Genomic DNA, 27,722 nt, shown 5'->3' on the forward strand with positions numbered 1-27,722 from the left:
AAAAGTGTGGCTTAAATCATTTCATCAATTCAAAAAATGTTAATGGTCTATATATTTCTATTAAAAGGCAGAGAGCCATAGAATGGGTGAAAAAGCAAGATCCCAGTACATACTGTCTACAAGCCTATAGGAAAGACACATTAAATATAAAGACACAGATATGTTGATAATAAATAGAAGATTATATACCATGTAAACAGTAAGCATAAGAAGGCTGAAGTGGCTACTTAGATAAGATACCTCAAGGAAAAAAAGAATATTTTAAATGATAAAAGATAAATGCATTCTGTGCGACCCCAAAGACGGCAGCCCACCAAGCTCCCCTGTCCCTAGGATTCTCCAGGCAAGAACACTGGAGTGGGTTGCCATTTCCTTCTCCAGTGCATGAAAGTGAAAAGTGAAAGTGAAGTCGCTCAGTCGTATCCGACTCTTAGCGACCCCATGGACTGCAGCCTACCAGGCTCAGCTGTCCATGGGATTTTCCAGGCAAGAGTACTGGAGTGGGTTGCCATTGCCTTCTCCGACATACGTAATAACAAAGCAAAATTGGACTGAGTTAAATGGAGAAGTGGACAATCTCACAATCAGAGTAAGAGATTTCAGTGCCCCTCTTGCAACATTTGATAGGACTAGACAAAATGTCAGCAAGACACAGGTGATCTGAACACCACTACCAACTTCCTGGGTCTAGTTAATGTCCACGTAACATCACATCCAGTAACAGCAGAATACACATTCTTTTCACATGTAAAATAGTAAAGAGCAGAAATTAAAAAAAATATTTTTAGAAAACAATAAAGGAAAACAATTTTAAAAAACTGAGTCACACTGATCAAGATAAAAAGAGAAAATCACCAATATAAAGGATGAAAAAGGGGTGTGGGAATGGAGATTATGGAGTTAAACATCAAACAGAATACTGGTGGTATAATCAAAGCAATTTTTCTCTAAATAATCATGACTCTGCCTAATAAAGTCTTTTACCTGCTGCGTGTTGAGTCGCTTCAGTTGTGTCCAACTCTCTGAGACTCCATGGACTGTAGCTCGAGGCTCCTTTGTCCATGGGATTCTCCAGGCAAGAATACTGGAGTGGGTTGCCATTTCTTCCTCCAGGGGAGCTTCCCAACCATCAGCTGGCAGATTCTTTACCACAAGTGCCACCTAGGGAGCCCAAACCTATCTAAAATTCTAAAACTGCTCTTAAAAATATCTTCTTTAATTAAATCATCCACACTTGATACTACAGCTGTATTTCCCACACATGTCTAATACAGTGAATCACCCGGGATGCTGGCTGTGAACACAGATTTTCAGGAATTCTGTCAGATCTCCAGAAGGAGAATCTCTCTGGAATCTCAAGGGATTCTTATTATCAGGCAAGTATGGAAAACATTGTTCTGGGGGTCTTTTGACATTAGCACCTGTTTAAGAAGGATAATTACTCCTTTAGGGATTTCTTTGGCGAGTCTCAGCCCTAGAACATTTCTGGATGTTGTTCATTTCTATAACAACTTTAGATGTAGATAATATTTTAATAGATGGATAGACTGAGTCCAAGGTGCTGTGGTGACTCTTTGTGACCCCATGAACTGTAGCCCATCAGGCTCCTCTGTCCATGGAATTCTCCAGGCAAGAATACTGGAGTGGGTTGCCATTTCCTTCTCCAGGGGATCTTCCCGACCCAGGGATTGAACCTGGGTCTCCTGCATTGCAGGTGGATTATTTACCATCTGAACCACCCAAAACTACTGGGGAGGGTTACATTTGATAGACACTCTTGTTAAGATTTATCCTCTTCAAAAGAAGTTAGTTTTTACTCTAGGTGGTGCTAGTGGTAAAGAACCCGCCTGCCAATGCAGGAGATATAAGAGACGTGAGTTCAATCCCTGGGTCAGGGAGATCCCCTGGAGGAGGGCATGGCAACCCATTCTAATGTTCTTGCCGGGAGAATCCCATGGACAGGGGAGCCTGGCGGGCTACAGTTCATAGGGTGGCACACAGTTGGACACGACTGAAGTGACTTAGTGCACACACACTCATTGGGCTACAGTAAAGAGGATCTGGAGCTGGAAAGGCTTGTGTAGTGTCATGTGGGAGGAAGAACATGAAAACTGGTTTCAAATCAAGTGCGATTATTGCCTACAGAACTTCTGGATAAGTCAAATTATCCTTTTTACCTATTTCCTCCTCTGTGAAATGGGGATATTGACCATCTTATACCATTGTTGGGAGGACAAAATAAGACAAAGGCAATGAAGAAACTAGTAAATTATTAATTTTTTTCCCTTTGTAATCTGTTTTTCTCTAGGATTTATCTGTAATCACTCATCTGTAAGCTTATTAATTGTTTTTCAAGATTTTCTAATGACTTGCATATTACAATCCAGCTTTTGTGAGAGTAGTGCATAATTAAAGGAAAAATAAAAAGAAACTGTTTAATTACATGTTTCCATTTTTCCTTTACTTTCATCTCTTTTGGTAGAAATTAGCAACCCTATAACTTATGGCTGAAAATGATTATAAACAATAACTTGGAAAAATGTAGTAATGAGGTTACAGAAAACTATAATTTTAAAATAAAGTCAAACTCGTCCAAAATTGGAGAACACTGCTAAGGGCAATATACAACTTTTTTTTTAAACATTACTAAAACCACTTAAAAAGCCAACATTTCAATCTAGTCTTTTAGATGGCTCCCTGATAACAAACTATTAAGTAGTTAAATGGCATTTATTCTGAATATCAAAATGCTTCCAGGATGATGTTTCATTTGTAAGCATGCCTGTGAAAACCAGTTTTCTAAAAACAGATCTTATTCTCTATACTGAAAAGAAGCCTACCACATTCAGATTATATGGCCATCAAAAGCTCATTTTACTATATGTCAATGACTACAATATGAAAAGTAATTAAGAAACATTTATATTACAAGAAGCCTCCTTTAGCTCTCTGTAGTTAGGTCCTTCTAGTCTTAAAGCTTGTCGAAAACTCTGGAAATTAAAGAAGTAGAATACACTTCTGTTTAGAAGAAAACGTTTAAGTAATAATTAATGTCATACATGCACTAAAATTCACCATAAAAACTGAGTGGGAAGCTGAAATCAACAAATACCTTGCCTGTGTAATCTGGGGCTTTTCCCTGAACTTTCAGGCCTCAGTTTCCTCCTCTGTAAAATGTGGATAAGGTCACTCTGTCCTCCCCGGGGCTGGGGTTAGGACTAGCTGTGAATGCTGGCAGCCAGCCTGCAGCACGCATGCGTGTAAGTGCTGGGCCAGCGTGCGCAGCGTCAAACAGTACAGAACTTACGGGGCACTGTCACGCCGTAGTGCTGTGTGTCACTGATCAGCAGCTTTCGTTTCAGTTCATTCAAACCTACTCCGACGGGACCTGAAAGACAGGAAAATAGAAATTCATCCCTCAACAAAACACCATAGAAACATTCCCACAACTGACCTGAATCCATGAGACAGACTGAAAATGTGTATCCAACTTCATATGCATCCCAAGTAAAGAGATGATCTCTAGTCAAGTCGTACGTAAGAAAAAACTAGGGAGTTACCTGTACATAAGAAAAAGCTAGGAGTTATCTGGTGGTTTTTCTACTTTTTATTTTTTAATTATTATTTTTTGTATTTCACTTTTCTACTTTTCAAATTTAAATTCCCACCTTGCCATTAAAAAGATTAGAAATCTTTGTTTTCAATGAAACATACTCAAGAATGTTTGAGTACATTAACAGGTAACAGTATCCAGAAGAGGTTAAAAAATGCGTTCACCTTTAAACAAAGTGGAATTACACAGTCTGGATAGGGATCCCTTCAATTTTAAATATTTTTTGATCTTCAAAAAAGAAAATCTTTGAACCTTGATTTTAGGTGCAAACCTGGCTATCCATTTTAAATTTGCACAACTGTCAGCACCATGTTAAGACCCTCTGCAACCCTGTATATTCTCAGTTGGTCCCTAAGTCTTTGAAAACTTACATAGACCTTGTGCTGTGCTGTGTGCTTAGTCGCTCAGTGGTGTCTGACTCTTTGCGACCCCGTGGACTGTAGCCCACCAAGTGGAGTGGGTTGCCATGCCCTCCTCCAGGGGATCTTCCCAACCCAGGGATCGTACCCAGATCTCCTGCATTGCAGGTGGATTCTTTACTGTCTGAGCCAGCAGGGAAGCATAGACCTTATAGATTCAAATCAGTGTGCACATACTGAACAACCTGGAGCGAACAAGGCATATGTAAAAGCTGTGAAGAAGAAGAGACGATGCGTGAAGTTTGCCTTCAAAGAAAAATAACTAGGTTGGGAGAGTGACAAGAAATGATTAGGAGACAGGGGCCAGAAAACAAAAAGCAGTTTCAAACACAAGTCTGAAATCAAAAGTCAGAAGGACACAAGCCCTGGACAGCTAGCTGCCCACAGCACTACCATCAGGGTCTGTTTAGTGACCTCCACTCTTCCCTTCAGCTGAAGCCCCAGGTGGCTTCCCCAATGGCTCCGTGGGTAAAGAATTGGCCTGCGGTGCAGAAGCCCCAGGTAGTTCTGATGCATCCTTCAGAGTTCTGCTCAAACAACCCTTTCTCAGAGTGTCTCTCCTGCCCCTGTGTGTCATCCTTAAGTTATCAGAGTATCCTGACATCTCCCTCATAATAGTTAAAAATCATAACAAACAACTGGAGAATGCATTGCTTAATGGCCTAGCGTCTGCCCACAATGCAGGAGACCCGGGTTCGATCCCTGGGTCAGGAAGATCCCCTGGAGAAGGAAATGGCAACCCACTCCAGTATTCTTGCCTGGAAAATCCCATGGACTGAGGATCCTGGTAGGCTACAGTCCAGGGGGTCACAAAGAGTCAGACACGACTGAATGGCTTCACTTTCTTTTCTACCACCAAACAGAGGCACCGTGAGAGTAGGAATCATATTCTGTTGTTTCCCTTCCCCATAAGGTCAGCCCTCCAGATTGTCGCTGAATGAACCTAACTTCTACGGCTCCCATCACCACATCAGGCTCAGGAGACCTCAGCGACGCAGAGAACAGAGATGCCCACACACGCATGCCTCAGAGTCCTCCCTGAAAACACACACATCTAGATCTGGCCGCAGCCCCCCAACAGCCTTCTCTCCAGGCGCACGCCCGACGCCTTCTCTTAGGAACGTCTCCCTGCGTCTTCACCGCTCGGGCTTTCTGTTTCAAGCTCTTTTCCAACAATACTCAAAAAGTTAATATTGTCACATACCTTAAAACAATAAGAATGACCAGGAAAACTCAAAAACACCTCCCCCTAAGCTTATATTCTCCTCCAAGTCACTGCACACTCCTGTCCCAGCATCTCTAGGCTTTAGTCACTTCTCACCAGCATCACCCATTCTTCCTCCACCGGGAAGAGACTCAAATATGAATCCTTTGACAGGTCTGCACAGATTGCATGTTGGGAGCCACGTGTTTCTCCATAACCTTCATTCTCACCTCTCTCCGCACACTCCAGCCACATGAGACCCCCCACCACGTCCTGGAATGTAGCAAATTCTCCTTTCTGCTGCTGGGTCCTCAACACGTGCCTCTCACTTTTACAGAAACAGTCCTGTCCTTTCCTGGCCTGCTAAGTCATGCCTGTTGTTCGGGAGTCAGTTTAGCTGCGGGATTTTCCCCTAACACTTTAAATGTGGGTCGAGTGCCATCTTCTTGTGCTCCCTGTACTTGCGCATCAATAGATCACACTCTGCCGCAGTTGTCTTCTTGTCTTTATCCTCTAACAGACTCAGCGATGTCATCTGTTTGTTCACCAATTGCTTCCTTTGGCAAAATGTAGGCACTTATTAGTTTGCTTTATTTATTTCAGTTACATTCAGTAATTACTGAGCACCTAATGGCTCAGATGGTCAAGAATTTGCCTGTAATGTGGGAGACCCAGGTTTGATCCCTGGGTCAGGAAGATTCCCTGGAGAAGTGTGTGGCAACCCACTCCAGTATTCTTGCTTGGAGAATTCCATGGACAGTGGAACCTGGTGGACTGCAGTCCATGGGGTTGCGAAGAGTTGGACACGACTGAGCAACTAACTCTTCACTTCAGTCATTATGCTGTGACAGAAGTAAAACTATTTGCCAAATGAACCCAAGGTGTGGGAGTTAAAGGAAGAAGTGTTTGCACCTAGAATGTCTGGATGTGCTGGTTAGATAACATGCTCAAAGTCGTAACAGAGGTTGGTGAAGCTGACATTTGAACTTGGCTCCTGAATCTTAAGCCAAGCAGAAGGGAGGGTGATGGATTTGCCTCTGCAACACTGAGTTTAAGGGACAGAAATCCGTCCCCCTAAATTCAGGAAAGGAGTACAGTGTGATAGGAGGTACAGGTGGGGGTCTCCCTGTGAGTGAAGCAGAGGGGAGAAAGAATGATGAGCACTGATCAGTTGTCTCCAAAACCCAGGCACCATGCATGGGCTGATGTGTTTTATCTCCTCTGAAAGGACCAGCAACATTTTGAGTAAGTGCTCAAACTTCCTCCTCTAAATAAAAACAGAAAACAAGAAAAGCAAGGGGTTTTACGATGCTTTGTGGATGATGCAAACCTGATTGTATATGCGCCAAAAAAATGAAAAAGCAGCAAAGAAAACACTAAAACTTAACTAGTGGGTGGGCCCTGGCCTGTCTGCTGCCCACCAAGGCACCAAGAACTAAAGGGGGACATGAATTCACTGCTCCTTCAGCAGGTCTAAGTTCTGGAGTACTTCCCAGAGTGTGAGCTAATTTGCTGAGTGAAAGTCTAGCATTTTTTCTTTTTTTTCTTTCTTCTTCTACCCATGCCAAAAAACCACAGTGATTTATTTTAACTCTGGAGGAAAAAACTAGGTATGTTTGAATTAGTGGGGGAAAAGTATGCTGCTTTTTAACGTGATACCCTTAAATTTGGACTACTTTCAATTCCAGCCCTTATAACCTAATTCTTACTAGGGACCTTGCTTTATTACACACCCACGGACCATGCCAAGAATGTGCAGTGGCAAACAATTTTAAAAATTTCCCCTAGATTAGGTTATTTGAAGACATTATCTTCACGGTGGGATACTGTGTGGGATACTCTCACAAAATAACTAAAATAGGGACGTAATTTTAATCACTCTTATACAAAATTGCCTGGCAGACCAATAAACAGCATTCTCCCTGGTCCTTGAATCAATTCTGTTATCCATACTAGTGAGTTTCTAGGTGTTTTCCTCTTTTAGATCCTGACCTTAAGATCACATCTTATATCTACACTCCTGCCCTGTTCTCTGCCATAGGGCATGTGCTCAGTCTCATCCAACTCTTTGCAACCCCTGGACTGCAGCCCACTGGGCTCTTCTGTGCATGTGATGCTCCAGGCAGGAATACTGGAGTGGGTTGTCATTTCCTTCTCTAGGGATCGAAGGGCATACACTCACATTTTTAGCTGAATGGTTTGTATTTAGACTACTTACACCACAGTTGGCTTAGGGATGCACACAGAGTTAGGGTCATTCATACACCTGTAACCAGACACATTCATCTGCTTGTCAGTGTATAAATTTTTTATCACAATTGGTGAAATGCACTGACACATATGTATACAAATAAGTTACTCTAGAGTTTGTGTCGAGCTGTGGTTGTCCAGGGCTTCTCTTGTGGCTCAGCTGGTAAAGAATCCGCCTGCAATGTGGGAGACCTGGGTTTGATCCCTGGGTTTGGAAGATCTCCTGGAGAAGGGAATGGCTACCCACTCCAGTATTCTGGCCTGGAGAATTTCACAGACTGTATAGCCCATGGGGTTGCAAAGAGTCAGACACGACTGAGCAAGTAGTTGTTCATGCTAAAGAGAAGCAGAGAAGACAGTTTAAATAGCGCATATTTAAATCACAGACAGGAGGGTTTGGAAAGGCAAAGATGATGACGATACAATGAGGTCAGGCTTGTATCACGTGGTTCACATACACCATGACTAATCTTCAAAACATCCCTGCAAGAAAGGTATTATTATCCTCGCTTTACAGATGAGAAAACCGAGATGATGAAAGGGCAAGTAATTTTCCCAAGATCGCACATCTGGAGTGTGGCTTAGCTGGTATTCAGAAGCCTGTGTGTCTGCTCAGGAGTCCACATTCTTTCCACTCAATCCATCATCTTATCGAAAGAATGTTGACAGGACACAGGCTCAGGTAACGAGGTGCTCAGCTGTTTGTAGCTGTGACCCATAACTTCACAGAGTCTTTCACCCCATTCCAAGTTGCCTCACACTTTAAACAGTGATGAAAAGTTATACTTGTGGAATACAAGACTCAGGCTACAAAAAATGGCAGAAGTCAAATCCGGTGAACTCAAAACTTACCCTGTGCAGAACTTCTGAGAACTCTAAACTAAACTTAATGAAGATGACAAGCATACCAGGTCTGGACAACATGCAGAGGGCATGTCTATTCAGATTCTTGATTCAGGACTAAGGAAAATCAAACGGACTGATGATATCAAAGGAGAAGCCAAAAAAGCACATTAAAAAATCATTTTGGAGTTCACTAATTTGGAATGCATGTGGTAAATGTTATTCATACAGTGGATGGGCTTGCTAGCTTTAAAAACAAAGGAATGACTCTATTCAAAGCAGAAACGTAAATAAGTGTCTGGTTTTTTTTTTAATCTCATAAGAATTTAGAAAATCATTTTGCATGCAAATTCTAGAAAGAATAAAGTCATAAGTCATCTGCATTAATTGAAATTCTTATAAAAAATACATTAAATGGAGAAGTAAGATAATTAGAAAGGTATATATTTTTCTTTTTTGGCTGTAGATTATGATTTTATTATGTATTTTCACCCAGAATACCACAGCAGTGATAATATGTCTTGTGTTCTTCAGAAAGGCATATTACTTTCAATACTTGAATGCATTTAATTAGTAACTCCTTTCTGAGAGTAGGCAAATGTGTTGTGTGTGGTTTTATATAAAGGCTCATTCATTTCAGCCACAGAAATACAGCCCATTTGGGGGTTAATAAAATGATGCTAGTAAAATTTCTATTTAAAGCTTTACATTTAGGAAAATATGCCCATTAACTAATGTAAAAATGCCTTTATTTTTATCTTATAAAGAAAGATTTTGGAGGGTGGGGTCAAGATGGTGGAGTAGGAAGACTGAGCTCACCGCCCACCATGAGCACACCAACATTACCAACCATTTACAGGGCAACCATCAATGAGAACAACCTAAAGATGGGCAGAAAAGACCTTACACAACTAAAGTTATAACAAGTCCACAACGAGATGGGTCGCAGGCGTGAAGACAAGGTACAGTCAAGACCACCGCCCGAGGTAGGTGGCCCACAAACAGGAGGAAATTTACAATTGCAGAGGTTCTCCCCAAAGAGCAACACATCCAGGTCCCACATCCGGCTCCCTAGCCTAGGGGTCCTACATAAGAAGATGAGCCCCCAGAACTCTGGCTTTAAAGGCCAGAGAGGCTTACTTTCAGGAGAGCTGGAGAGCTGTGGGGAATAGAGACCCCATTCTTTTTTTTTAACTTTACAATACTGTATTGGTTTTGCCATATATCAAAATGAATCCGCCACAGGTATACATGTGTTCCCCATCCTGAACCCTCCTCCCTCCCCATACCATCCCTCTGGGTCGTCCCAGTGCACCAGCCCCAAGCATCCAGTATCGTGCATCGAACCTGGACTGGCGACTTGTTTCATAAATGATATTATACATGTTTCAATGCCATTCTCCCAAACCATCCCACCCTCTCCCTCTCCCACAGAGTCCAAAAGACTGTTCTATAGAGACCCCACTCTTAAAGGACAACTACAGAACCCTACACACTCTGAATCCCAGCATGGGGCAGAAATTTGAAAGGAAATTTGAAGTCTTTCCTATTCTATTCTTTCCCTCTATTTCTTTGCATTGTTCATTTAAGAAGGTCGTCTTATCTCTCCTTACTCTTCGCTGGAACTCTGCATTCAGTTGTGTATATCTTTCCCTTTCTCCTTTGCTTTTTGCTTCTCTTCTTTCCTCAGCTATTTGTAAAGCCTCCTCAGACAACCACTTAACCTTCTTGCATTTCTTTTCCTCAGGGATGGTTTTGGTCACTGTCTCCTGTACAATGTTACGAACCTCTATCCGTAGTTCTTCTGGCACTCTGTCTATCAGATCTAATCCCCTGAATGTATTTGTCACTTCCACCGTTTAAAATCGTAAGGGATTTGATTTAGGTCTTAGCTGAATGGCCTAGTGATTTTCCCCTACTTTCTTCAATTTAAGCCTGAATTTTGCAATAAGGAGCTGATGATCTGAGCCACAGTGAGCCCCAGGTCTTGTTTTTGCTGACTGTATAGAGCTTCTCCATCTTGGGCTATAAAGAATATAATCAATATCTGATTTCAGTATTGACCATCTGGTGATGTCCATGTGTAGAGTTCTCTCTCATGTTGTTGGATGAGGGTGTTCTTACACTCTATGTAAGAGGCTATGATGTTCTTACATAAAAAAAAAAATAAAAAACCACACTGTCTGACAATGTACTTTGAAACTTCAACCATCTACTTATTTATGTTACAGCACAAAGCCTGAGTCACTGAACAGTGAATAATTATTTACTAGAACAATAATGTATTACTATTGTGAAAATCATGTTTACAGAGACCAATGAAATATGGTATTTTTTTCAAATGACACTCATGTAGTCCTACAAAGAGTTAGCATAAAGTAATTTCTCATTTGTAAACATCAAGTACAGAATTTAGTTGTAGTTTTTCTTAAGGCTGATGAATTTAATTACGTCGGGATGGGTGGTACCTTACACATAAAAGATCAATATGCTAAAAATCATAGTATTAATCTGTCAGGAAATAAACTTCTCAGAAAGAGATTCATGTAGGTAGAGATTAGCCCAATTAGTTTTAACATACTGTACACTCATCTAAAAGCCATAGTGTATGAGAAGATAATTTTATTTACGTCTGATAGTAAATTGTATATTGGAAAGAAATCTGTTGCTCTGGCCAAGTACTAGTCACTTCTGCTCCTGATCTTTGAATGGGTTGGCACAAACATGAAGACGGTACGTTATGTGGAAAGCAACTGACACAGATGCAGCTTTTACTGCGTGTTCACCTCCAGTGTACCTGTACTGCTTAACATGACAATCCTTCTGCATTTTCTCCCAGACATTGGCCAGACTTGTCACTCTTACTATCCGATGAAACATCAGAATTACTGAAGACTGCAATAAATATCCAAACTGTTTTTGTGACCTAAAAAAGCCACACTTACTCATTTGATTTATTGCAAAACAAATCAAATGAAATCTCTGGGTATCCCTTGGATCAGACCCACGTCATAAAAAGTCTACTTATCATATTGTAGCTCTACTATATTTGCTGCTCAAGGCATAAAATAAAAACAATCAAGCTGACTCACAATCTTATAATGATCACATTAGTGGGTGGCTGGATTTTTGTGTTGGGGAGTGACAGATCTGTTTATAAAGCTCAATTTAAAGTTCCCTGGGAATCAAACTACATAGAAAACATAGCAACTTAGCAGTTCATAACGAGCCTTGAGAGAAATTGATTTTCTTTCCTTGATTTTCTGTTGCTTTCATAGTGAGAGAAAAATACAATTAATGAGGCATCAATTTTTATGTTGCTGTCAGGAGGAGGAGGAGAAGAAAAAAAGGAGAGGGAGAATGAAAAGAAAAAGGAAGTAGGAAGCTTGTTGAAACAGCATTATTTTTTCCAAAGCAGCTATTACACCAGACTTAGATAAGAATGACTTTTAAGTATTTGTCTCACCCTTGACTCAGGGTTATGACAAGAGTGCAATAAAACTAAAAGGCAAGATAAAACCATCCTTGAGTCTTCCTTAGCTGAGTAGAACAAAGCATGGATAATTTCCTTACTTAACAGTTTGTTCAAAAATGCAACTTTTTCAATGAGGCTCCCATGATCTTTATTTAAAATGGCCAATGCCCAAGTCCCCTGATTCTACTCTGCTTTTATGTTCTTCTACATCATTTATCACCCTCTAAGTACAATATGATTGACTTTATTATTTATTAATAATTTATTATGAATATGTTTTCTGTCTATATATCCTTCCCAGGGAAACAATGTTTGTGCTCTTCAGTGATGGACTCACAGATCTAGAACAGTGCCAGGCACCATCTGTTCCTTCCCACACAAATCCACTGAATGAACATCAGTGTGATTTACACCCAGAAAGGCTGCCAGAGTATAAACACGTAAGACAGACCAACAGCATAAAAAGCCAACTGTGGTTCTAATAAAGATCATATTTACCTCCTATATACAAGGATTATAATTTTAAATCCATCACACACTCATAGACTCATTTATAACTTTGGTGTTTACAGTTGTCCATATAAAACCCTGCAGAGCAGACTCTTAATTCCTACCAACATTCAATCAACCTTCAACAAAAGTTACAGGAATTCTGATAAACATATTAACATTTACAGTTAGTCTTGACTGCTTACTTTCCTCTCTGCTTTATGTGGAAGACTTTTTGTTTTGCCAGTTTTATGGGAAAATGGTGACAGTCTTATAAAGGTCAATTTATTCAAACTACTTCCCCAAGGCAGACTTTAGGCGACATACAAGACTCTGCAGAAAGGAGAAGGAATAGTACTTTATGCTTAAGCTAGAAACGTGAAATATACAGAAAGATTTATTGTCAGTTTCCTCCTATGTCTCATAACCAGACAGAACAAGTCACAAATTGTCTGACTATCTGCAAGATGAATTTGTGCTCTTTACTGCCTTAAGCTGTGAAATGTTTTAGTAGCGTTTTAACACCAAAGCTTTCTCTCTGCAAACACGCACTTAGTATTTGGCTTTATTACTTTACTCTTTAAAAAGTCAGGTTTCGCTAAAGATAACACTCATATAGAAAATGCACTAAATGGTCTAAATATAAATTTAGTATACTTAGTTTTAACATATAGAAAATGCACTAAATGCACTAAATATAAATTTAGTATACTTAGTTTTAACATACTTTTGGAAAATACTTTTAAATGCAGATGGGAATATAACAGAAACTGTCACAGAGATGTTTTAGTGGCTGAAATGTAGCTTGAAATAGCATCTTTTCAAAATGAAGAGAAAATTAAATACTTCTGATCAAGGTTCAAATTCCCCTGTCATATTTTTGTCATGTGAACAACTTGGATAATTTAACTTCCTGAACATTAAGCCCAAGAATTAAAATCAGACAATATTATGGTTAAAAAAAAATGTAGAGATTCTGAACAGCCTTTTAATGATACTTATCTAACAGTTTCAGGGCAAACACCATCATTCCCAGTGGCTTTGCGAATACTGGGAGGAAGCAAATGAGGCTGGAGGAATATGCTTATATTCTTTCCATCTCTGTACATTATGGGCTTCCCAGGTGGCGCTAGTGGTAAAGAACCCGCCTGCCAATGCAGGAGACATTAGAGATGTGGGATTGATCCCTGGGTTAGGAAGATCCCCTGGAGGAGGGCATGGCAACCCACTCCAGTATTCTTGTCTGGAGAATCCCATGGACAGAGGAACCTGGCGGGCTAGGGTCCATGGGGTCACAAAGAGTTGGACACAACTGAAAACTTAGCACACACACGTTACAGCATCTGAGAACTATTTTTTAAATATAATTTTTACAATCAGGAAAGGCAAACAGTTAATGCACGAACAATGAGAATTTCCAAAATTTTAATTCACTGCTGGACACACTCTTTTAGATGATGATAAATGGCTAAATGATCTAATTTATTAAGTACTTTGAACACTGAGCTTCCAAATCAGCAGAAGCCTATTCATATTTGAACATTTCAATAGTATTTTTAGCTAAGATACAAGAGCTCCATTTTACTAAAACGTTAGTAGGGCCAGGTATTGGTCTAAACCCGTTGTAAATATTTCCTTTAGCTCTCAAACAAACTTAGAAAGCAGGTAATCTTGCTCTTTTCATTTTTTAGATGAAGAAACTGCAGCTAGAGGACATTTGAAATGTACAGGTGTCGTGTTCCCAGATACTGAATTACAGAACTGAAGAGGGATAGGCCTGTCCTGCCCAGAAGTCTGCTTGTCACCGTCCACGCTGTCCTGCACTATACCATCATGGGACCTAATAGACGGAGATTCCTCGAGACAATAAACGGATACCTTCAACAGTACCATATGGGACAAGCTGGAAGATTTTCTGAGTGGTGAGCACATAGAAGAAAGTGAATAATGGGAAATTCTTAGAAGCCCAGTCTACAGAGGCCACAGCGCAGGAGAAGACAAAAGACACAGCTGAAGGCCACTTCCACACTTCCACCTGTACAAGCATTCCTGATTTTAAAAGGTTTCCAAACCCTTCCTTTAGTAGAAACAAGAGAAGTAGTTTGTGTGAATTTAGTATTTTAATGTGATTTTTTCTCTATTTCACATAGAGATACAGGATATTCTATTTGCCTGGGTATAATATGTACTTTAACATCACAAAAAAATAAGACCAGTATTCTCCATTAAGTCTGTTCTACTATAATGCAATAATATGGACTTTAAAAGTTCTGCATTATTTAAAAACTATCTTTTACCAGCACTTGTTCCCAAATAGGGAAATGAAGTGTAAGGAACTAGAGTTTCATATAAACTTATTTTTCCAATAAAAAATTTCAGATTAAAAATAATAATAAACCAGTTGCTCTAAATAGATAAATATCAAAATAAATAAATAGATAAATATCACTGAGCAAATTCAGAATAGAGTAAGACAACAGATTGTCTATTAAGACAAAATCAGAAGTTTTAAAACCATCATTATAACATATGCATGACAAAGAACAAAATGGAAGTGTGATGTTAAGAAAAGTAGAAAATCAAAATACTGCTCAACCCAACCTTTTGGGTTGGCCAAAAGGTTCATTTAGGTTTTCTCATAAGATGTTATAGAAAAACTCAAATGAACTTTCTGGTCAACTCAATAAATTGCAGCCAGTTGGCAACAATCAACAAAGAACGCATTGGCAACTGAACCCAACCAAACAGAGCAAGGGGCTTCACTAGGGTGTATGGGCTGAGCACTTCAGTGTCACAAGGAGCAACAGGTAAAAAGCAAAATGCAGAATCTCTGGCCTCACCTGGGACTCCCAGGTCAGAACCTGCATTTTTACAAGATTTACAAGTGACTCAAATGCCTTTTGAAGTTTCAGAAGAGCTGGAGTCCGGGCTGGCTGAGTCAGGGCTGGTGGCCTCAGGGATAGCAGGGGTCTCTGTCTACACCAGCATGACAGGACTGGCGGACTGAAGGCTGTAGACAAAGCAGGTGGTAAAAGCAAGCCCAGCAATCTTCCCTGGTGGCCGAGAGGGCTGCAGGGTGCAGGCCAGCCGAATATGGGGGCAGACTGGAGGAGAGAGAAGCCAAACCTGCTAGGATGCTTCAGCGAAGTGCTGGCAAACTCAAGGATCCGGAAAGTGGACCGGTCATGCCGTGTGCAATGTGGTGCCCCCTGTGGCCAGCGCGGGGGAGGCAGAGCTGACCCGACCCTGGCCCAACCCCCGCCAGAGGAAATGTGACTCAGGCTGGGGCTCTTGTGCACAGAGAGGCTCTCAAGAGACTCGGAACTGAACTTTGACAGCATGTCGAGGTATCTGTTAGGAAAATGAATGGAGGGCCCTAAACCAAAGGGAAAAAGAGAAAAGTAAGATATTCAGGACTGGCACACAGTGTGGACACAGCCCTGATTTTGCAGATCAAAAGCAGTGTTCCATAGGGAGATGAGGAACAGGCTCAAGTATTTGAACTGTCTGGGGCAGAATGGGCTCCATGGCTTAGAGGCTGGATCCAGGGCCAGTGACTTACTTCTCATCTGTGTGCTTGAGTTTCTTCTTCTGTAAAATGGGGACATGAAAAGTATTTACCTCATAGCCACAGTGAGGGCTGAGGAAATAATAACAGCATACCCCTGAGCACAGTGCCTGGACTCAATACAGATCAGCCACTGTTATGACACAGGGCTCAGGAAGGGCGGGACCTGCCTAAGAAACAAGTTAAAACTGAAAAAAGAGTTGGGACAGTTTGAAAGCAGTTGGGAACAGCAGAGAGTAAGAAAACATTACACTTGGATCTCAGTTTGTAATAGAGAAACCTAAGTCACAAAAAGGGGTGTTTTAGTTGTTGATGAAGAAATGTGGTGAATTATTTACTCAAGGCCTGGAAAACTCCAAAGAGGAAGGACACGTTAGTGGGGAGAAATGCATAGCAAAGGACATAGGACTCTTCACTGACTATACTGCTTTGAAGCATCAACACTGAGCATCTCCAGTGTGGGAGTATCTTGGAGTTAACACCCCTTTGGAGAGATGAAAGGAGAATTTCCCCTAAGAATCAGGTCTCAGAAACCTAAGGAATTCCAAGAAGGAGACAGTTAAGAGCAGTCACTGCAGGCTGAGTGATGTCACAGGCTGAACAACTAAAATTAAAGTGAAGAAAGCCCTAGGAGCTGGCCTAGAGCATAACATCCAGTGACAAGAGCAGGCAGTATGTGGTTAGAAACTAAGGCACCTGGCTCACTAGACAGATCCACATTCAACTTACAGGTCAGGTGCCAGGAACCCAAAGATCAAGGGACAAAGGGGATTTAGGGCAAGATCAGTTCAGTTCAGTCTCTCAGTCATGTCCGACTCTTTGCGACCCCATGAACTGCAGCACACCAGGTCTCCCTGTCCATCACCAACTCCTGGAGTAAGTACCCACAATTAAATTAGCCTCAGGACTCCCCTGGTGGTCCAGTGGCTAAGAATCCACCCTGCAACGTGGGGGACGCAGGTTTGATCCCTGGTCGGAGAACTAAGATCCCACATGCCACGGAGTAACTAAGCCTACACACCACAGCTACTGAGCTCATGCACTGCAACTAAGACTCAATGCAGCCAAATAAATTTAAAAAATAAAAAATTAACTTCTTCATTAAAGATTTTACCTGGATATATTTTAGTTCAATGATCATGGATCTAGACAATCAGTGCTCATGTAAAGCAGCACCCAAAACACTGCAGATCACTGTGATTGGAGCTCACAATGGAATGCTGATACAGTTTTCTGGGAGCATTAATTTACCTGAAAAGGTAGTTGGGGTGATGCTGTGTTTTCATTCTGCCCCAACACCCTTTGAAACTAGGTAGGAAATATGTCAGTGAGGACTGTGTTGTCCAGTTCTGAGGAGGCTGATTGGGAATGCCTGTCTCCACAGAGGCAAGCTGTGTATGATAGGAGTTCCAGCTTCATGCTGGTGGGGAAGCTTAACACAGGCTGTCTGTCCCACTGATTACAACTGAAACCTCTGGACGGCACACTAAAAGCAATGATCTAGGGGTTCTGGAGAAGCAAACAAAAGCAGGCAGAGTGTAAAAGGAAGTCAGGCCTAAGAGGTGAGCCCCAAGGACGTGTGGTGGTGGTGGTTTAATCACAAAGTTGTGTCCAACTCTTGCAACCCCATGGACTGTAGCCTGCCAGGCTCCTCTGTCCATGGGATTCTGGACAAGAATACTGGAGTGGGTTGCCATTTCCTTCTCCAGGGGGATCTTCCAGATCCAAGGATTGAACCCAGGTCTCCTACATTGCAAGCAAATTCTTAACCAACTGAGCTATGAAGGGAAGCCTCCAAGGGGTGAAGGTTCCCGTTTTAATTTTCTTCTCTTCTTTGACTTTGCCCAGAGGATGAGGCTCTGTCTCAGAGCTGCACTGTGGAGCAGCAGGCTGTGCAGCTGAGATCCCACAAAAGTTGTGATGACTGAGATGAACCCGAAGAAGCACAACAGAGGCTCTGAGAAATGAACTAAGATGTAAACCAATGTCTAAGTCTCTTACCCCAAGGGTCACATGCATGGCACAGACCAGAAGCAGTGAAGAGCCTGGCCAGGTTAATAGCCTGCTAAAAACAGCATAATCCAGAAGAATTTAGTAAGACCCAAAGTCTATATGAAATACTGTTCAGAACATCCAAGATATGGAACAAATGATTCGACAAACATAACAAGGTAAAGGTGAACAATTCTCAAGGAGAAATACAATCAACAGATGCCAACCCTAAGATAACCCTGATGCTGGGATCATCTAAGACGAGAGAGTGGCTAAGCTTCAGAAGGTAAAACTAAACACACTTGAAATGAATGGAAACGTACAGTTCTTACAAAATAAGCAAAAACTATGAAAAGAACTAGTAATTTCCCAAATGAAGAAAATACCTGAAAGAAAAAAAAATTGCTCAGTGGGATAAACAGCAAAACAGATAATGAGGAAAAGAGTCAGAGATCTTGAGAGGAAAAAAAAAAAAAAAAAAAAACAAGAAATCATCAAATTTGAACAACAGAGAAGCTCTGGGAAAAAACTTGTAAGAACTTGTGAGACCACCTTAAAGGGTCTAATGTATGTGCTACTGGAGTCTCAGAGTAGAGGGGAAAGAGGTTGGGTCAAAAAAAAAATCTTGGAAAAAAAAATGGCCAAAAATTTGATGAATGTCATAAATTTTCAGATTTGAGAAATCTGGGAAATCCAGACAGGTTAAATTCAAAAAATACATCAGTGCTAAAAATCAAAGATAAGGAAAAAACTTGAGAACAACTAATAATTACACATAGAGATAAAGCCAAAAAGTCAGCAATATATTAATATCAAAAAAGAAAAAAAATAATCACATTACCCAAAAGAAGGCAGGAAAGGGGAACAAAGAAAAATTTTGAAAAGTACAAGGGGCTAAAGAGAAAACAAATCATAAAATATCAATAGTAGGCTTAAATCCAACCATATCAATAGTTAAATGTAAATTTAATATGAACATATATGTGTGTGCTTAGTCACTCAATTGTGTCAGACTCTCTGCAACCTCATGGAATGTAGCCCGCCAGGCTCCTCTGTCCATGGGGATTCTCTAGACAAGAATTCTGGAGTGGGTTGCCATGCCCTCTTCCAGATGATCTTCCTAACCCAGGGATCAAACCCAGGTCTCCCACACTGCAGGTGGAGTCTTTACCATCTAAGCCACCACAGAAGCCCTATATTAAACTTTAAACATATCAATAAAACACACTTATTATTAAATTGTATATCTAAAACAAGACCCAATACTATCCTGTCTGAAAGACACAGATGGGTTAAAGTAAAAGAAAGTGATGTACCAGGCAAACAATAAGCAAAAGAAAGCTTGAGTGGCTATGTTATATATCACATAAAGTGACTTCAGGATAATGAATATTACCAGGGGTAAAAAAAAGAACATTACACAATAAAAGTGACTTCACTAAGAAAACATAATACTCCTAAATGTGTATCCACCCAGCAACAGAGCTTCTAAATCTATTAAGTAAAACTGGACTAATGTAAAAAGAGAAATAGACACATCTACAGTTAGAGAATTTAACAGTCTTCTCCCAACAATAAACAGAACAAGTGGACAAATAATAAAAATACAGAAGACCTGAATAATAATATCAACCTACTTGACTTACATAATATGTATAAAACACTCTATTCAACAACAATGGAACACATTCTCTTTAAGTACACACAGAACTGTATTCTGGGCTAAAAAAAAAAAGTAAATTCTGACAAACTTAAAAAAATAATTGAAATCATACAAAGCATATTCTCTGACTATAATGGAATTAAATAAGAAATCAATAGCCAAAAGATACCTGGATAATCCCTAAGTATCTGAAAATTAAATAACACATATGTAAATAACTCACTGATCAAAGAAGTCACAACAGAAATTAGAAAATATCCTGATCTTAATGATATGTTATAAAAACACAATAAATCAAAACTTGTAGGATGCAGTGCTTAGAGGCAAATTTAAATTTATGCCCAGTTAATACTTGAACATTTTTAAAGGGGTTTTTGCTCAGTGATCAAAAATTCAACTTGATAAAACTAGAAAAAGAAAAAGAAATCCAGAGAAGGCAGAGAAAGGGGCTTCCCAGGTGGCGCTAGTGGTAAAGAACCCACTTGCCAATGCAGGAGACACAAGACACGGGTTTGAATCCTGGATCAGAAAGATTCCCTAGAAGAAGGCATGGCAGCCCACTCCAGTATTCTTGCTTGGAGAATCCCATGGACAGAGGAGCCTGGTGGGCTACAGTCCAAACAGTCACAGAGTCGGACACGACTGAACTTAGTACGCACACACTGCTACAGAGAGAAGATCCAGTAAAACGCCAGTCCCGTGACACAGGTATCTTGAAAGTCTCAATGTCATAAGTACAAAAAGACTACAAAGATTTCATTTTAGAGGCCAAACGGTGTTCAAGATGAGATTTATTTTTTCCACTTGAACACTTCCAGCATTGTGCCCTCTGAAGTTAAATTCTCACTGTCTTACTTCCTCAGCATCACACAAACCATCACTTACCAACCAAGACTATGAGTCTGTATTTCTCGTTCGTCTGCCGTCGATACGGTGTTACTTCCTCATACGTGGGCACGTCGGCTGTGTCATACTGGTCACTCCTCTTGCACTCGTACATGGATTTATTTGTTTTCTTATCTTTTCTACTAAGACGGAAACTTCTTCTAAAACCAGCTGCAAATACAAAAAAAAAAAAAGTTTTAGCAGTTAGAACTAAAAAAAGACACCCCCTCTAAAAAAAAATTTTTTTTTAATCCCTCAAAGTTGGGCTGGATTTTATTTACCATAATAGCATTACCAGTGCACTGAGTAAAAAAAAGGGAAATAGATCCTCCATGATTTCATAAAAACAACTGATAAAAGAATCATCTAACATTTAATTATAGCTATAATATTTTAAGTTTTATTTGCTTCCCAATCATAAAGAGTTCTTTTCAAAAATCAGGAAACAAAGAGGTCAGATATCATAAAGAACATTTTTTCACAGATGAACACAATTGTAAGAAAAAGTTTAAAAAGCACTGCAGAAACCTTTTAAATATAAATGATGAATTCTCCCATTCATAAATACTAGAATCTTTTACACTGTGTTCTAAGCACAGCCTAACAACATCCTTGTGGCACAGATAGCATCTATTGTTAAACAGAAAACTAAAGTTAGGGAGCTGCTGCTAAGTCACTTCAGTCGTGTCCGACTCTGTGCGACCCCACAGACGGCAGCCCATCAGGCTCCCCGGTCCCTGGGATTCTCCAGGCAAGAACACTGGAGTGGGTTGCCATTTCCTTCTCCAATGCATGAAAGTGAAAAGTCAAAGTGAAGTCACTTCAGTCGTGCCCTACCCTTAGCGACCCCATGGACTGCAGCCTTCCAGGCTCCTCCGTCCATGAGGCCTCTGCTTGGATCAGGCAGACAGAACCAGACCATCACTGACAGCAAGTTACCTCACCGTTCTGAGACCCCAGTGGGTGGAGTAAATGACCAAGCCTCAGGTTCTTTTCTCCTATAGAAATTCTATGCTAATACTGAAGTGAACAGCCTTTCCCTTCTCTGGGGCATCTTCCTAACTCAGGGACTGAACCTGGGCCTCCTGCATTGCAGGCAGATTCCTTACTATCTGAGTCATTAGGGAAGCCCTTTATAATGTGAAGCTGACTGAAATTTGAAAATAAGTTTCTGAGCCACAGTTGTGTACTCTTATTAATACCGTGTCATATTTTACTAAAACACCTTTTCAAGTATTTAAGTAAGTTTCCTGTCTGCTTAAACAGCTCCCTCCAGCACACTGCTGTCATTTGAAATGTTGGCTTAGAAAAGCGAAGGCAAAAGTTCCTTGTCTCAGGCAAACCCTATTTCATTCTGCTTGTTCTTCACATAGTTATATCATTCTGGTTTAATGTCTTTTCTTGAAGAGTGGTATTTACCATACACATCATTCAAGGATTCTTGGCCTAACCAACACACTCAAAATCCAGACTTTAAAGGGAGGCAACAGTCTGCTTATTACAATATGATAAATATTCTATATCAGTTTCATAACAAAACAAATGCAAGCATATTTTTAATGTATAAAAACAGATTCTCTTTAAAAAGAATACTAATCAAATCTGGTAAGCAGGAAAAAAACTTTAATAAAGGTATTTTATAATAAAATGCAATAATGTGAATTTTAGAGAACACAAAGAAAAATAAATATTACTGTTGGATTTAAAAATTAATTTTCAAAATAAAGGCAGTATTAAAAAAAAAACAGTTAATGAATGTCCACAGAGTTCTATCACTCACCTTATAGATCCACAGTTTAATAAAAATCAAAATATTAAGAATGGAGTGATAAATATGTTCTGATAATATGTTCCTGGAATCCACTAAGAGTCAGTCTGATCTTGAGATACTCGGATTATTTGAGAGAGAAGATTTACAAAGAATTTGAAACAAGGAAGACAGCTACTCTAATAATCTCTTATTAAAGACAAAAGGAAAAAGCAAACAGAATAAATGATGAAACATATCATCTTACAAAGAAAGGTGAGATCTCAGGGACAAAGAGGAAGTGTACTAACCTGGTCCTAGGATGAAGAAAAGATGGGTGAATTCTAAGAATCTTAGCTGCACAGAGACGTCAGACTTCTATGGTGAGGGTCCGAGGACAAACTGTAATTATGTTTTGTATTTTTTGGGGAAAGACTCATGAGACATCCTGTAGGATTAGCAGGTAGAAATAAAAATCCCTTCACAGTTATTCCTCATACGGAGGGAGGGGTTTCCTCAAGTCACTACAAACATCTGGCACAGAAATGGATTGAAGACATATATGCCTCATCCACAATGAATCCAAAAGTGAAAACCGGAAAAATTCCTGATCGACGAATCCCAGCTAAACCCTGAATTTCAGTGAAAATGCTTACCTAATGGAGTCTTTATGATTAACTCAAGTTTTCACCTTTGTCATAAACAATAATGAGATAGTGGGGGAAAGAGAAAAGGGAACCAGATTTCTAACGTGAGATCTCCATGGACATGCAGGGTGAGGAGCTGGGGGTCACTAGGGTGTGTGAGCTGTACAGCACTTGGTACAGAAAAGGTACTTAATTAAAGTAAAAGGTAAATCTCTAGTGGCTCAGTGGTAAAGAATCTGCCTGCCAATGCAGGAGCCGTGGGTTCATTTCCTGGATGAGAAAGATCCCTTGGAGAAGGAAATGGCAACCCACTCCAGTACTCTTGCTTAAGAAATCCCATGGACAGAGGAGCCTGGCAGGCTATATATACAGTCCCTGGGGTCGCAAAAGATTCAGACATGACCTGACAACTAAAACCACAACAACAAATTTTCTAAACAGGATTTTTAAAGGCAACCCTAAAATTCTACTATCGTTCCTGTTTCATTTCCTTAATGTAAATTTTGACAAAGAAAGCCAGACACATTTGGGATTTTCACAAAGATAACCATACGAAGCCGACAAAAGGGACACAGCACCGTGTTCATGAAGGTTCAGAGCCGAGCAGCCCGGAGAGGAGAGCGTCAGGTTGCTGAGACCCCGCCCAGCCAGCACATCAGGGACACTCCTGCACTGGCCCGCACACCACGACCGGCCCTGACCTCGCTCACGTGTTTTCCAGGTGGCCACGACCATGCATGCAGAATTCCCACAGGTTCTGAGGCCTGAGTGTCTTGGCCCAGCGCCTCATTTAGAAAACAAAGGGGAAAAGTCAGCCAGGTCCACTGGGATCCCATGGGTGCAGGGGCTCCGCGCTGAGTGTTAAAGGCTCAGATCTGGGTCACTGGCTTCCTTACCAACTTGGGTGACTTGCCAATGTTTTTAAAACTTTCTGAAGCTTCATTTCTCAGCTTTAAAATGAGGATAATACTATCGACCTCTCACAGGATATTAAGGATTAAACAATTTATGTGAAGCATCTGCCCAGGACCTGGCGTGTGGTAAACGGCTTACACAGTAGACAGAGATTAGCACCTGACTGGGTCGCACCTAACCTGAAAGTGCCTCCGAGGCAGGAACACACTGCGTTCGCTGTTGTTCCCATAGCACACGTCTGTCTAGCAGGAACGGGAAAAGCAAATGAAGGGGCTTCATGTTTGAGTAACGTCATAAAAGACACAAAATATTAAATCCAGATTTAAATACGTTAACTATTAAAAGTAGCTTATTAAAGCAGTAAGGCATTTTTAAAGAGATAAAGATTCAGTGTATGTTACCTACCTTTTTATTTTTTTTTAGGTACTCTTCCTAGGGATGTGCTATCTCTGTTATTACAGTTACATTTAGAGAGCATCTCTCTTTTCTGTCCTTACTTATGGCCCCTCACTCCCTCAACACACACACCTATGTATGTCACATATTTACACCACACAATAAATAGATACACTCATGTACCCATGCATATGGATACACACATACATACACACACACACATACATGTCGTTTTGCCGTTTATGTCACTCATTCGTGTCTGACTCTTTGCGACCCCCACCTATGGACTGTAGCCCGCCAGGCTCCTCTGCCCATGAAATTCTCCAGACAAGAATACTGGAGTGAGCTGCCATTTCCTCCTCCAGGGGATCTTTCCAATCTAGGGATCGAACCCACATCTCCTGTCTCTCCCACATTGTAGGCAGATTCTTTCCCCACTGAGCCATCGGGAAACACACACACACACACACACACATCTATGAATATACAAAATTAGAGTCAGGAAATGAGAAATCCCCAACCCAGAACAACTAATAAAACAGCCAGAACAGAGGATATAACAAAAGGCATGAAATCCAGAGTTGTTACTTGTTTCTCAGATAAAAACAAAGCCAAACCAGATAGCACAGAAGCCTGCCACTCAAGGCAGCATAGAGACTGTCATTTTCAAATTTCAGTGACACAGTGTGGGCATGTCAGCACAGCTTGGTTAAGTCTAAGCTTAAAGGAGAGTGAGGTCGACGTCAGGAAAAGGGGTTAATCATTTCTGGCCTTTGGGTCTTAGGTGGTTCTCTTATTAAAAGGAAGCTCAAGAATGTGTACTTAAATTGAAAGCAAGCAGAAGGTTCTTTCCAGTAAATGGGAATAAATCACCTAGAACGTATTTCATTCTAGTTCGTTTTTGGTGCACAAGTCTTAGCAAGAGCTGGCTCTTAGACACCAGGAGCGGCAGAGCAGCACTAACAAGGAATTTGGAGTAAGGGAACGGTTTCATGCAAAATATATTTTTCCTTATATTTCACATTTTTGTAATTTATAATTGGCTCAACATTTTTATGGACAAGCTTTTTCCATGGCTCTTACCCACAGCTGCTAGAGATTTTTTTTTTTTTTTCAAGAGAACAGCACGTCAGCTTTATTACAATAGGAAAGTGGCTTCACAGAGAAACCGCAGGTGCGGGTCAGCCCTTCATCACTCGGAGACACTTCTTATCTAATATTTTCCAGCAGGAATAATTTACGATAACTCACTAACTTACTTAGTTGCGTGGTTCTGCTTAAAGTAAATTTTATTTTTTTATTATAAAAGATGACACAAGTTGCAATAAACATTCCTGTACATTCCTGTTACTCTGTGTCACTGATGACTTCATTAGGGCAAATTGCAAGAAGCTTGATGGATCGTGTCCAAATGCTTCTCAGATGGGTTAATAAGAACATACATCTCCACTGGCAGCAAGAACAACTGCGTGTTTTACCATTTTCTCATCAAAGGACTTCTAATCATTTAAAAATCTTTAGTGATCTTACAAGTGAAAAACTGTATACCGTTTCATTTTAACTGTTAAGTTGAACCTGTTTTTCACATTTGCAACTCATTTGCATTTATTTCTTCTGTGAATTGTTAATACTTGTTGATTGTTTTTGGGGGAGTCTACATAAACAGCATACACATACATGTATCTTTTAAGGTCATAACCCTTGGCCTTATTTATTGCAAAGATGTTAAGATTTTCAGTTTTCCTTTTCAAAGAAATTTTAAAGGTTTATTTATTTGAATCTGTGAATTTCTTTCCTTTGTAATTTCTTTCACTATTTTTATGACTTTCCTACCCCTAATCTGATAAACACCCAAATTTTCTTAAATTAAAAAAATAGGTTACATAGCTTTACACTTAATTTTTTAAATCCATCTGGAATTACTCAGGTATGATTATGAGATCAAGTTTGTGAGATGAGGCTGTAACTTTATAGTTTTCTAAATAATTAGCCAATGGCCCCAGAAATCCTTACTGAACAACCCTTTACCAACTTTATGTTAATACACACTTTGTACTGAAACACCAGATAGTGAGTTATGATGTTTGGACAAAAAAAGAAAAGGTGATTCTTGGTCTGAGTTTAGATCATTCCCCTATTGTTAATTTCAATATCAAAACAGCGGAAGCGGTGGTGGTGGTGGTAGTGGGTATTTGTTGAGAACTTACAAATGACAGACACCGTCTGAAGCACTTACATGGATGCGTTCATTTAACTCTCACAACAACAAATGGGGCAGGCATAACAATCTAACAGGTTTAAGTAAGTCTTCCTTTAGTGTCATAGAGAGAAAACAATCCTTGGTTCAAATATTAAATCTTGAAAGTCCAGAATAAAGCTTGAAATGTTATTCTACACACACAGATGTTTAAGAGAAAAACTGGTAAGCTTTCAGTGACTTTTGTTGTTTTACTAAACTTTTCATTTTGTACGTGAGTATGCCTATTAACAATGTTGTGATCGTTTCCGGTGGACAGCAGAGGGACTCAACCACACATATACTTGTATCCATTCTCCCCCAAACTCCCCTCCATCCAGACTGCCACATAACACTGAGCAGAGTTACCTGTGCTACACAGTAGGACCGTCAGTGGTTTTATGAAATAACTTACTAGGAAAAGTTTATCAAAGAGAAGCAGCAGTTTAATTCAGGGAGTAAAAATCATAAGCTCTTTTTCTGTTAGAAGATATTTTTCAAATATAATTAAATATGTATATTTGATATTCCTCTGTATTTAAGATGATGTGTAAAATAGAAAAATATATGCAACAGTGTCATTGCCCTCAAAGTATTCCTGATCTACTAGGGGAATAGAGATTATTCCAAATACTTGTAATTTAAGTGTTTTCACAACACAGGCTCAAGACAGAAACTAAAATTTTTTAGCAAGTACTTCTAATCTGATTTGACTTGACATTTCTCTTAAGAAGAAAAAAAAGAAATTAAACTCAGGCAGTTGTTATTTGGTTATTTTCAAAACTACTTCACTATATTTGATATAATAGTATTGATATAACACCACGGATATAACTATTCAGCAAAAAGGGTATTAAATTTAATGCTTACATATGTAAATTAAGAATCATTTGGTATTAAAATTAACTTCAAATAATTATAGATAAGTATTATATCTATGGGAGAAGGCAATGGCACCCCACTCCAGTACTGTTGCCCGGAAAATCCCATGGATGGAGGAGCCTGGTAGGCTGCAGTCTATGGGGTCGCTAAGAGTCAGACACGACTGAGCGACTTCACTTTCACTTTCCACTTTCATGCACTGGAGAAGGAAATGGCAACCCACTCCAGTGTTCTTGCCTGGAGAATCCCAGGGATGGAGAAGCCTGGTAGGCTGCAGTCCATGGGGTCGCACAGAGTTGGACATGACTGAAGCGACGCAGCAACAGCAACAAAAATTATATCTATCCATCCTATAATTTCGGGCTTCCCTGTGGCTCAGCTGGTAAAGTATCCACCCATAATGCAGGAGACCTGGGTTCAATTCCTGGGTTGGGAAGATCCCCTGGAGAAGAGAAAGGCTACCCACTCCAGTATTCTGGCCTGGAGAATTCCATGGAC

General features: G+C 40.2%; 1 protein-coding gene and 1 long non-coding RNA gene across 4 annotated transcripts in view; one reads left to right on the forward strand and one right to left on the reverse strand.

Annotated features, from left to right (window-relative positions):
* The window catches only part of LOC138990465 (uncharacterized), an 87,543-nt gene extending 71,443 nt beyond the window's left edge, over positions 1 to 16,100 (forward strand). The window contains exon 4 of one of the 3 annotated variants that reach the window (XR_011466609.1): positions 13,985 to 16,100. This is a non-coding gene — a long non-coding RNA (uncharacterized lncRNA). Of the gene's footprint in view, positions 1 to 1,274; positions 2,345 to 9,188; positions 9,362 to 13,984 lie in introns of those variants that run through there. The other 2 variants (XR_011466611.1, XR_011466610.1) reach the window with 2 other exon arrangements.
* MPP7 (MAGUK p55 scaffold protein 7) overlaps positions 1 to 27,722 on the reverse strand; it is a 225,460-nt gene that overhangs the window by 11,961 nt on the left and 185,777 nt on the right. The window contains exons 12-13 of the mRNA XM_070381808.1: positions 20,402 to 20,572; positions 3,308 to 3,388 (exon numbers count right to left, since the gene is read on the reverse strand). Coding sequence (XP_070237909.1) covers positions 3,308 to 3,388; positions 20,402 to 20,572 — 252 coding nt within the window. The remainder of the gene's footprint in view (positions 1 to 3,307; positions 3,389 to 20,401; positions 20,573 to 27,722) is intronic.

Source organism: Bos mutus, chromosome 13, assembly GCF_027580195.1.
Source record: "Bos mutus isolate GX-2022 chromosome 13, NWIPB_WYAK_1.1, whole genome shotgun sequence".
Classification (NCBI taxonomy): Eukaryota; Metazoa; Chordata; class Mammalia; order Artiodactyla; family Bovidae; genus Bos; species Bos mutus.